This window comes from Arachis hypogaea, chromosome 3, assembly GCF_003086295.3.
Source record: "Arachis hypogaea cultivar Tifrunner chromosome 3, arahy.Tifrunner.gnm2.J5K5, whole genome shotgun sequence".
In the NCBI taxonomy this organism is placed as follows: domain Eukaryota; kingdom Viridiplantae; phylum Streptophyta; class Magnoliopsida; order Fabales; family Fabaceae; genus Arachis; species Arachis hypogaea.
In genome coordinates, this window is record NC_092038.1 from 134,239,727 (window position 1) to 134,252,427 (window position 12,701).

Genomic DNA, 12,701 nt, shown 5'->3' on the forward strand with positions numbered 1-12,701 from the left:
TACTTAATCACATTACTTATATTTTTTTTTTTTATAATTTTACACTTTCATTCTAATCACATTACATTCAGTACCAGAACTTCATTAAGACAATGGGGCCATAATCCCCCAAATATTTTATAAAACTAAAACTTTGACTATTTATTTTATTTGGTATAAGTTGTTCAATTAATTATTATTTTTGTTGTAAATTTTTCACAAACTCCTTTTTGTGTGTGTAAGACCCGTATTTTTTTAAAATTAAATAATTAACTATTTATAAATTAATATATTATATTAAAATGTAATTTTTAAGAAAATTATTTTTTTTTAACAAAAATAATTAAATAAAATTTTATAATAATAATAATAATAATAATAATAATAATAATTATTATTATTATTATTATTATTATTATTATTATTATTATTATTATTATCCCTTGGCCGAAGCCTTAAGGGAGTTGAGGATTAAAAAAGTAAAGATAAAGAAAGCAAACGTGGCTTGCATGTAAACTTATATATATAAAATCATGACACATATTCATATCATTGTATTCATTAATCATCTTTACTTCATTTGCTTCTTTGTATCACCGAATTAATATGAGGGAATAAGAGAAAGAAAATTGACCGAGAGAGAAAGAAAGAGAACCGAAGCTCCTTTGATCTTCCGGCCTTGATTTCTTGAAATCCGTAAATCCAATAAAAAATTTAATTCGATAAAAGTGTTCGTATTCTTCTCTTCTACATATTGGCATCATTTTTGTTCGATGGAGGCTGACGGTGACGTAGCTCTTCTTCCTCTTGAGTTCGGCTAACTAGATTTTTAGGAGGCACAGATGATTTCTGACGCTTTCCTCTTCAGCAGCTCAGTCAAAAAGTTTTTCTAGAATTTTCGTTGATTTTAATTTCATACGGAGGTAGGGAGTTTGTTTTTAAAGTTAAGTTTTTAATTTAGAATGCCTACAAAGTTAATTGGATAATTGCAAATATATATATAATAGTAATGATATTGAGTATGGATTATTGCTGTGAATGTGACTGGTTTGGTTGTTATGAGAGTTTAATTGGTCGAATTAAGTTTGGATTGAGGTTGTAAAAATGTGATTGTTGAGGAATAGGGAACCCGTAAGGGTGGTTTAGTTCGAATTTTAGAGAAAATGCCGCCGAAATTTTATAAAATCTGAGGTTTTATTTGAAAAGTTATTTTAAAAGATTTGGTTTTGGAAAATTAAATTATTTAAAATATATTTAGTTAAGAAAAGATTTATTCTATTTTAAAGTTTGATTTATTAAGAAAAATATAATGTTTTAAACCCAATCTTTTAAGGAGAGATTTTGTTTTAAGTAAAGATTTGAGCTCGGTTTATTAAGAAAATGAATCTCTGCCACAAGAGAGCAGAGAACAAGGATTTAAAGAATATATTAATTAATAAAGTGTCTGCCACAGGAGAGCAGATGTGACATTGTTTGGGCCTTAGTGCCAAATGTAAAGTGGGGACGCCCACACACTGAGAACTGTTTTTCAGATGTACGCTTATTGATTTGGAAAGTCACACTGATGCGGCCTAGCCGTACGACTTAAAGTCACACTGATGCGGCCTGGCCGTACGACTTATAAGCACACTGATGCATCTGGAAAACCATATATGGGACTTGTGCCCGGATAATGTTGGGAGCGGGTAGGCAACCGACACATGAGCTCATGGCCTGTGTTAGGGATAGACATGCATCATATTGATTGCGCATTTGCATTTGATTGCGCTTGCCTGTTTTATTACTTTGTGATTGTATTGTTTGTCTTGTTGTGACTTGCTTGTACATTGAATTGAATCTCTTGCTTGCACTATTTGTTTGTGAGTATTTGTTTGTGAGTGTATTAAAGTGATTACGAGTTGACATTTGACTGAGGATTAACTATGTGGCTGAGAGACAGAAAATGTGACTAGTTTTATATTTAAAATTTGTTTTGAGTTTATAAATTTAAAGAAAAGTAATTATTTATCTAAAGTAGAAATAAAAGTATTTCCAAAGGGTTAACAAAATAGTTTTACTAAGTAAGTTAATTATTTGCATTAAATTCATTACTTTTACGACATTCCCATTCCCTACTGAGAACGTGTGGTTTGTTCTCACCCCAAAATCTTCCACCCTTTCAGTGACACAGGTTCGAAGATTCAGTTAGAAGATGCAGACGACTAGTAGTTTTACTTGTGATTCCTGTTATTTTTATAGAGTTCCCTCGCCCTTGTTGCTTTAAGTTTTATTTTATCCAGAGGGATAGGTATTGTATTTGAGTTTTATATTAAATTCATTTGTATAGCATTTATTACTATTAATAATTGTGTGATTTTAATTACTACAAAAAAATTTCTGGTATTTTCTTATAAACTGAAACGCGATATTGACCTAAAGGCTCAATATTAAATAATAAATAAGGAGAACAGGTTAGTAACTCCCTACTTTTGGTACGATCATGACGTGTTAAACGTTAGGGTGTTACAGTGTGTATATATATTCTTTTCTTTTTACTTTTAAGGTCAACAAATTTTCATTTTTTCATTTTTGTTTGTTATGTTTATAATAAAAAGATAATCTTATTATTTTAAAGTATAATGAACTAAATAAAATTCAACTATTAAATAATAAATAATACAAATAAATGATTTCATACTATTTTATTAATTTTAATGTTTTATAAAACAAAATTATTTTTCAGCTAAATTATACAATAGATAAACTATATATAAGTATTTATTAAAATTAGTCTAATATTTTAATTTTTTTATATCACTACTATCTTTAATATATTGCACAATATAGTAATTGGTATCATAATATTAAATAAAAAAAAGTCTTATTATATTTTAAGTTTGTCATTTTATATATTTTTTATTGATCTTCAATATTTTTAAAAAAAATTTATTTGGACAAAAAAAATTATATATTTAGTGTAGTTTTAGATGCTATTATGTTAATTATAATTTTTTAATAATTTATTTTTATAATTATAAATTTATAATAATTTAAAAAATAAAAATTAATATATTTAAATTGAATATAAATACTCTTATATAATACACACATATATATATATATATATATATATATATATATATATATATATATATATATATATATATACCTGTCAACTAAAAATATTCGAGATATTGAAGTTAAAAGAAAGAAATGATGAAAAACACAATTATGAGAGAAAAAAAAATATGAATGTCTCTCATCTGTTGGATTATTTATTTTATATAGAAAGAAAAAAAAATTTTTACTATAAAATAGTCAACTTTAGTTACAAATAATATTATATTATTACTATTTCACATACAACTAGAAACTAAAATTGTCAAATTAATCTGCTAAAGAGTGTTTCTCTTTTTTTGCAAATCGTTGTGCATAGTCACTTTTGCGAAAAATACTTTCTTCTAACTTTTTGCAACTAAAAAGTTGCGTTTTTAATTTAAAAAAAAAAAACACCTAAAAAGCATCTTGTTATTAGAAAAAAAAATTTACAATTAAAAAAAAAACACCTAAAAATCATCTTTGTAATTAGCAAAAAAAGGATTTTACAATTTAAAAAAAACATCTCACTCTATGTCAAATAAGTTGAATTCAAACAAAAAATTATATTAAGTCTTTTGGCGATAAATGAGAAGGCCAAGACCACTACACTCAGACATAACACCCTCCGATCCTATCTTGGGGCATAACTACAAAAGTATTTTCATATCAAAATTTTTTGGCCAAAAAATTTTCGGACACCAAATAACAAATGTCCAAATCCCAAATAATCTAAGACAAGGTATTAGTATGAGAAAATATATATATGGATAAAGTATTATTTTAGTCCCAATATGAGTTAGATTTTTATTTAGTCCATAATATTGTAAATGTCTTATTTCAATCTAAAAAAGTTGTAAACGGTTTCAATATTATCCCACAATTAAACTTAACATAAAAAAATTAACATTTAAAAACTAATATAACATTTGATTTCAATACAGAAATAAAATTGACCCATCAATAATTACTAATGTAAACTTTTTTTGTTAATTATTCGAATCAAATTTAATGGTAGGATAACATTAAATCCATTTGAAACATTAGATTTCGATCTCAATATTAGAAACTAAAATAGTACTTAATCCTATATATCTTACATTTTCAGAAAGCAGTTATACTCCACATGATCAGTCTCATTCTTGTTGAGTTCTTGGAATTTATCCCAAATTGATCCAATAAAAGAACACATTTCATCACCTTTCAAACTTTCCTGCAATACTATGAGTTGAATTACATAATTACCGTATTTTATATAATACAAGTTAAATGATACACATCGAAAGTACCAAGCATCAAGCATGCTTTGTATCGAATACTATGGCTTTAGGGGATAATGATCCAGATTCGCGTGACTAAGTATATCGGTATCCATCTATAGTTGTCATTTTCATTATCATTTGCTTCATCAAAACTCCATCAGCCATTGTCATAGTTTGCAGCCCGTTTGGGAAGTAGCTTCTTTGGGAAGTAGCAAAAGCTACTCTTTTTTTTTTTTTTTTTTTTTTTTTTTTTGGATTATGGAAAGTCACAATTTACGTGTTTGGCACCAATTTAAAAAAAGCTTTTAACTTTTTGAAAAGTTAATTTACAGCTTTTTGAAAAAGTAGAAATATATGACTTCTTTACTTTTTGATAAGTCATTTTACCACTTCCTTAAAAAAAATTTAATTTCAAAACAAAAAAAAAATATACTTTCCTTCTTGACTCAGAAAAATACTGACCATTCACCACCATTTTCACGCAAGGCCTACTGAAAGCACTGGCCTTCCACCATCATTCTCACACAATGTTTCAAACCTCATCATCTTCATTGCTTCTGAACAACCTATATATTCCTTCTAAGTATTTTTTTTTATCATTTTATCACTTTATTTTTATTATTTTGTATTTAACTGTGGTATAAATTTCAGTTTTAATTATTTTTTTTATCATTTTATCACTTTATTTTTATTATTTTGTATTTAACTGTGGTATAAATTTCAGTTTTAATTTTATTTTTTTTCACATGTGATTTTATAGCTTGCTATCATTTTCATAGTTAATTATAGCAAGTTTTTTACTTCAATAAAAGAGAAAGAAATTCTAATAAGAGTAAAAAAAAATAAAAAACAACAAAATATACATTAACATACATTTTATATTTATTTTTTATTTTCACCTACCATATCATACACAATATTAGTGATTAGGTTATGTAAAATCAACATTCAATATTGGAAAGTATTTGTTATCATCGTTATTTTAATATTCATTCTCTTCTGTAAAAAAAATTATTTTTTGAGTTATTTATCCAAACGCTATAACTTTAAAATAAGTACTTTTATAACTAAAAATCCAAACACAAAATAACTTATTTATAAGCTGCTATTAATAAAACTCCTTAAAAAGAACTTATTTAAATTATTTATCAAAACTGGGCCTAAGTCACTCTAGCAACTTTTCTCTTTTTCGATAGCCCATTTTTTTTCTCAAATCTCTTTCTCTTCTTATTTTGCTTTTGGAAGGATTGTCCAACTAAGGATGGTTGTTGTTTCAACGCAAAGCTTTTGGCCACGTGCCCCAAGTGAAGTTTCTTGATCATAAATATTCTTTTCAGCTCACCACGATGTGCTGTGTAAGCACGGACCCAAGAGCAAAATCCCTTCCTAGCAAGTTCATCCATCTTGGGCTGAAAAAATGACAACACAACAGTTAGCTTATGATACACAGAAACTAAGATCTCTATATAGAATCGTATTTGTAAACAAAAATTGTCAGTGAAATCATGAGGAACAAGGATGATTGCGTTTTGGAAATTATCATCCCTCTTCGTTATTAGATGTAACATGATTTCAATGGCTCAATTTCGAGAGAAATAGTATTTGTATACTTGACAAGTTGACATATGAAGAGTACAACTTTATTGATGTTTACTGTTACAAGTCATAAGATCAACCTGCAAGTCTAATTTAACCTCTGTGAATACATTAGATGTATAACCACCTAGGTAAACGCGGCATAGTGAATGATCAAACATCCTACCTAGAGCAGCTCACCTCACATGAACAACTAAGATGCAGCACAAAGGCCCTTTTTGGTGGCATTCAGCACAAACGATGATCAAAGGGAAACAAGGCCAATGCAGAGATTCGGGAAGAGACATAAATATGGGGAAATAGATGAAGAGTGGTTTGTAGTTACCGTTATCTAAGTCTAATCGTTTTGGAGTAGGTTAGATTTTTCTCCAGAATCTGCCACCATAAACAATGACTCAACAGCAGCAGGGATCATCCAATCCCACCACTTCAAAAAGTTCCCTTATCAATTCCACCAAACTAAGTTGGTGGCTGTGATTAGGATTGAAGAGCCTAGCAGAAATCATAGAACATTATGAGTTGACATGTGATTTTGACAACCATGACCCATTTCCCTGTCAAGACCCTCCATTTCCTTTAACTCAAACCTATCTGGCATTAATTTAGATCGTCAGCAGTTCATAAGTCCTCTTGCTTAGCATATGCATAAAACCAACACTAGCAACTCCAAATGTTTCATTGTTGTAAAAGCTCTAAGCCAAACAACAATAATGGCTCTAGAGTTAAATTTGGGCACATTTTTCCAAATCAAAATAGGATTAACATGTTAAAATACAGGTTTCTCATGTATCATTCAGTTAGATGGAAATGGAGTATCTATATTAAACCAGAATTCAGAAAGATCAGCAGTGTATCACCTTGGAAATGATGAATGACTCGAGTGCCTTCTGGAGACAAAGGACCCAAGGATGCAAGTCAATGAAAATAGACTTCTTTACTTGTTTGTTATGTCCGTGTAATGTAAAATTATCCAACACTTTGAGAAGAGGATACTCTGCTAGTGAAACACCATGTTTCTCCAAGTCCTGTAAATAATCTATTTCAACTGGTTGCAGAAATAACAAGGACTCTCCCCTTTCACCCAGACGAGCAGTTCTACCAACTCTGCATCATGAATTCATCAAGGATCACAAATCATAGTCTTAACATCATGCTTTAAGACTTTAACATAACATAAAAGACAGCATGGGAGGATCCTTTTGAATCTAGAAGAGATATCCATGAAACAAATTCCACTTCCTGATAGATATTACATTATGTATGTTTTCATTTTCAAAGTGAGTCCTTCTAGGGCTATTTATTGCAGCAAATTTGGATACAATGATATGACAATCATTTAGTTATTCATAATATTAATTGATTTTAAAATCCCTCATGGAATGGATAAGACATTCTTAAGATGCTAGAGTGGCATAGCTGTTAGCCCCTGAATATTTACGAGTGACAAAGTTCTCCATTAACAGCATTGATCTAACTAATTGAAGCTCGGAGATCACTTGTTTTATAAATAAAAGATCAAATAAAATAAAATTATACAATCGATATAAAATGATCCGGGGAGGTTTGTTTGGACTGCAATTAGCATAAAAAACTAAAATTAAAATAAAAAAAAATGCCTTCCACATAACCACCCCTAAAAACATGGTAAAAGAAGCCAAAACAAAAAATAGGTATACATACCTGTGCACATATTCAGTAGCTTCCCCAGGAGAATCATACTGTATGATGCATCGAACCTTAGGAAAATCCAGGCCTCTAGCAGAAACATCAGTGGACAAAAGCAAAGCAGATTTCTCAGTTTTAAAAGCCTGAAAAGTAGATCTCCGGTCTTCATGTTCCATATTACCATGCAATCGAAAAGTTTGGCATCCAAGAAACATCTGTATGACCCTTTCTTTTGTTTGAGGATCAGTCGAGAAGTGGAACTCACTTAGTAGCGAATGGTGAAAGTCTACCGCATCACATGTCGAAAAGAATACCACAACCTGTAAAATCACTAGGTCAATTATGTGAATCTTAAAGCATAATATTTGAATAACAGCATGTTCAATCGGCAAGGGAAAAATAAAGTTAAGGATCGATGCATGCCAAATATAAGTTCCAGTCGTATAAATAAAAAATAATGCCTTCCATTTGTCAACTGTTTTCAAGGGATATCGACAAGCTTTTGTTGTCCCCATCACATAATTCTTCATAAGTACACCAGAAATATTAAATTGTTCACGGTCATGTCAATATTTGCCAATGATAAGAAATACAGCTACTAAAAGAAAGAGAGAATGCGGAGAGTTAAAAATCTTCTAACTCCAACATCCTACATATAATATAGATAAGGAAAGTATCTTTAGAGCAAGTGACGCCTAACCTTTTGTGAAGTGTCTCTTTCAAAAAGATGCTTTAGAATTGAAAGAAGAACAGCAAGCCGAGAACCACAAGGCACTGCTTAGCAAAATTGTATTCCAATTAGGTACTTAGCATCTTGAGAATATTAACCGCGAAATGCAGTGAAGGAAAGATAAAAAAGAAACTAATTATCACATACCTCTCACGTATCTCTGAATTAACTGTGTGGGGATTTTATAATCTACAATTGTTGGTATTTTACTGGAATACTTGACTTCGTCTTCTTCATCAGACTCTGAAGGATCAATGCTTTCAATTGTTGATACTGGTTTTCTTGTTTTACCCTCAAGACCAATCATCACTGGATTGTGTAAACTTATTTTAGCAAGATGGTTCACTTTCTCATTTAAGGTGGCAGAAAAAAGCAAATTCTGCCTTTGAAATTCAGAGTTTCTTGGAACTGTACTCTCCTTGTTATCATTTGCTGCTTTCCTTGAACCCAAAAGATGTAGTATTTCCTGTATATCTTGTCCAAATCCTAATTCCAAAATCCTGCAGAAAACCATACATCCAGCTAACCCTTTTAAAAAAAATACTTGGCAAAAAAAAAAAAACACTATATGCAGAATCATTATCACACTTCCTATGCCAACACATGATAATTTCTATAGCATCAATAGAAGCAAGCCATACCTATCAGCTTCATCAAAAATTATCCAGCGCAATTTTGTGTACAAGAATGATGATGTATTCTTCAAATGATCTAAAAGGCGCCCAGGTGTTGCTATAAGAATTGATATGCCTATAATAATAACCACAGGTTACAAATTTGACCAGGTACAGTGAATGTCCAACCTTGTTCCTCTAACAAGCTAAAGCATATTTTATTTCATAATGTTGTTGCTATCAGTTTGATAATTCCATCGCATGAACAAAAGAAAAAAATTAAAAAGGGACAAAACCTTAAATATGAAAAGATAATAGGAATGCTGTTCTTTTTTTCCCTATTAAAAATGTTATTGATAAATATACTTGATTTCTACCTTTGCGTAGCCTAGCTTTCTCCTTTGATCTATTTTCACCACCCATAACATACCCGGGAACAATCCAATGGAATCGATGCAATAGCTTTTGAAGAATTTCATAAACCTGCAAACATAGCTCACGCGTCGGTACAAGAACCAACGCTATTTCCAACAAATCAATTAAATCTGTAACTGATTCAGACTAAATTAAAGAAAGAAATGCAATATTAATTTGTGTTACAAAAAGGGGAAAACAAACGGTCAGTACAATATTCCCATAAAAAAAATTAACACAACTTTTAGATGATGCATTATCATTAAACTTCACATATGTGCTCCTCAATAGTAGTAACAAACAACACATTATTGGTGAGGAAAAGGCAGGGGGGGAGGGGGGGCAAAAACTCTATATTCAGTGAAGTATCAAAAACTTACGAGCAAGATATATATCACGAAGAATATCATTGAGACAGATAGAAGAATATTTACAAGATGGAGCGTAAGAGATCCTCCATATAAGAGCAAAAACAATCCAAAGGAGAGCTATCGATGTAGTGTAGCTTTAAAATCTCTCAACATGTCTGGGAGGAAAAGACTTATATTATGAGCTTTATACAAAATAGATGCTAGAAGGTCTAATCTTATCCCATAAAACTTGCTTGTCGAGAAACTTTCTATGTTCACCTTTTCTCATTTGAAAGCATTATTTCAAGCTATAGCAGTATACTCAAATCCAGGGCAATATGACATGATACACAGTAACAAGCATGCATAATTGTTATCTGTCTGTGACAAATAAATGGAGAGAAATTGAACAAATAGGTATCAAAAAAAGACTTACCAAATGTTCCATCAGAGCGTTGTATGCAAGTATCATAATTCTGCAAGTGATGAATAAGTGGAGCTAAGTAGGCAACTGTCTTCCCTGTGCCTGTGGCAGCATTAATAAGTCTAAAATTTTATCATTAAGGAACCCAGAAATAAGAAGATATAGCATGTGCTAAAGAAAAGAAGATGAAGGAAGATTTCTAAATCCAGAGAGAAGGAAAAAAGGATACGCATGACGGCCAGCGAGAATAACAGGAATGGCTTGAGCTTGCACCAGAGTTGGAACCTCGAATCCCAATTTTTCTATCAACAAAAAACATATAAACTCTTTTCCCATTTGGAACAAAAAAAAGGGAAAATTGTAGGTTACTCTTAAGCTCAATTCTAACCAGGCATGCTTCTGTGACGCTAGGAATGAAAATTTATGAAAGAAATAAAAATCAAAGAAAGCGGGAGAGCAAGAGTGGAAATACCACGCAGTTCATCGCATAAGGAAGGGCGAAGGCCAAGGCTAGAGAAGGAGCAAGAAGCAAAAACGCTGTCATTTTCTATGGTTGCATTGCTGGCAGCACTGCCAACATCTTTCTTCTCATTCTTCTTATTTTCCATCACTTTTTTGCTGTCTTTTTCACTCTTCTTCATCCCCATTTCTTTTCTTTCAAATTCTCAACTCTATAGCACCATTACACCAAGAGTTTAACAAAAATTAGAGATGGCAGATATTGCAATAGATTATTTGACTTTAACAACAACAACAACAATAATAATAATAATAATAATAATAATAATAATAATAATAATAATAATAATAATAATAATAATAATAATTGTAACGTCCCGTCCAGCAAAATACCTTGCTTAAGTCAAGGTATTTCTGCTAGAAAGAACATTACATAACCTTTTCTAGTATTAACTACTTAATTATGGAGCCTTTGTATCGAGTTCGCGTTTCAGTTTTAAGAAAATGCCAAAAAATTTTGTTTTTATTCATTAAAGTCATGTTTCAAAGATTTCCAACAAATAATAATCACATAAATATTATTAATAATAGTTCTTATACAGAAGAAACCAAATGAAACTCAAATACAATATACCAAACCTACCCCTCTATGTAAAATAAAATCTCAAGGGACAAGCGAAGGGACTCTATGAAAGTAATTAAAACCATAAAGAAAACCCACAAATCACTCGCAGCTTCATATTGCGTCTTCAACATTTTAAGATTCAATCCTTCAAATATTCTCTAAACTCAATTCCAATCAATCACCAAGTCCACCACCATTACAATAAAGAAATAACCAGCTCAACAGTAACAAATTCAATATAATCCATCAAACCCAGAGTTCTCAGCAATCACTCATCAACAATTCACAATTCACACAATCAATCAACTTCACAAAATCCACAAATTCAATCAATCCCCAGCCACAATTCAACATCCATATAGCCAATCAACTAATCACAACAATTAAAACTATTTGCAATTACTCAATAAACTTTATGGGCATTCTTAAATTAAAATCGTTTAAGTTAAACCCCCTACCTCGATTAGCTGAACTCACACGAATTAACCACGATAAGCCCGCTAATTTTGAATTCACAGCATCATAGACAATTTCAACGTAATCCCGCAGCAACAACATTCAGTAGTTCTAACTAAGGGCAGCGGCACCGAGCAATGACAATAATGACTCTGGTAAATTAAACGGATCAACACTAACTGCCTAAATAAAATGGCACAGAGAAGAATCAAGGCGGTCTTACCCATGAACTTACCAAAATGAAAAGTGGTGGCTACAACGTCTCTCACTACAATCAATCAGCAGCAAGGACACAACCTGGTTCATCACCAACAACGACAGTAACCGCGAGCTCCGGAACACCGATAGTAACAGCAGCAGCAGCGGAGGTCTCTATCGCCACCTTCTTCCTTTCCTTGCTCGGATTCCTCCCTGCGACGAACCCAACAGCAGCAGCAACGTGCCCTAGGAACAGCAGTGGTAACAACCCCCTTCGGCTTCAGGCTCCACAGCGGTTTGGCTTTGCGAGCGGCGGCTTCGATTAACGGCAGTGGTGGCGTCTTGCGTGACGACGACAAGGCTCGACGGTGGCAGCGATGGTGCGGGAAGACAGCACGTTCAACTTGCGCGAGCTCCCTAGCGACGTCTCTGGCAGTGATGAGGACGAACAACGGCGACGCGGTTGGCGGGTTCGACGGTGACAACCTGGGTCCCTCGCTCTCCTCTTCTCCCTCGTTCCTCTCCTTTCTTCCCCTGTCTTCTTCGCTCTTTTCCCTTCCGTTTCTGAACGTGGTGCGCGTTGTGTTTTAATTGAAATCAAATTGGGAATTAGGGTTTTATTTGGGGATTTAGGGTTAGGGTAAAATATTTATGAATAATATAACAATTTTATAAAATATTTATAATAGAATAATAATTTAGAATTCAAATATATTACTATAAAGATTATTTTTAAAATGTATAAGATTTTATCTATCAATCTATTAACGAGCTCAAATAATTATTTTTAATTTAAATTATAAAGTAAACATATTAATCACATTTTATAAAATACGGTTAAACTTGAAATATCA

The 12,701-nt window shown here is 31.6% G+C and overlaps 1 protein-coding gene across 4 annotated transcripts; it reads right to left on the minus strand.

Annotated features, from left to right (window-relative positions):
* Positions 1-5,361: 5,361 nt before the first annotated feature.
* Positions 5,362-12,478, minus strand: LOC112734018 (DEAD-box ATP-dependent RNA helicase 17). 4 transcript variants are annotated; one of them, XR_011880398.1, is made up of 13 exons: positions 11,885-12,446; positions 11,652-11,801; positions 10,582-10,780; positions 10,339-10,411; positions 10,122-10,231; positions 9,299-9,442; positions 8,949-9,057; positions 8,455-8,807; positions 8,278-8,351; positions 7,593-7,897; positions 6,770-7,016; positions 6,238-6,404; positions 5,362-5,725 (listed from the first exon to the last, which is right to left on the minus strand). XR_011880398.1 is itself a non-coding variant. In XM_025783195.3 (12 exons), the coding sequence occupies exons 3-12, from the start codon at positions 10,754-10,756 to the stop codon at positions 5,477-5,479; spliced, it is 1,839 nt and encodes a 612-aa protein (XP_025638980.1). In that variant the 5' UTR covers positions 10,757-10,780; positions 11,652-11,801; positions 11,885-12,446; the 3' UTR covers positions 5,362-5,476. The 4 variants fall into 4 exon arrangements, 2 of the variants coding, with proteins under 2 accessions (XP_025638980.1, XP_025638981.1); XR_011880397.1 differs by lacking the exon at positions 11,652-11,801 and having other exon boundaries at positions 11,885-12,478; XM_025783195.3 differs by lacking the exon at positions 6,238-6,404.
* Between the last annotated feature and the right edge of the window lie 223 nt (positions 12,479-12,701).

Coding starts and splice junctions, on each gene's coding strand:
- LOC112734018 (XM_025783196.3), bottom strand. CDS start 10,756: ATGGGGATGAAGAAGAGTGAAAAAGACAGCAAAAAAGTGATGGAAAAT. Junction 9,058..9,298: donor GAAAGCTAGGCTACGCAAAG/GTAGAAATCAAG, acceptor TTATTATTATAG/GCATATCAATTCTTATAGCA. Junction 8,352..8,454: donor AATTCAGAGATACGTGAGAG/GTATGTGATAAT, acceptor TTTGCTAAGCAG/TGCCTTGTGGTTCTCGGCTT.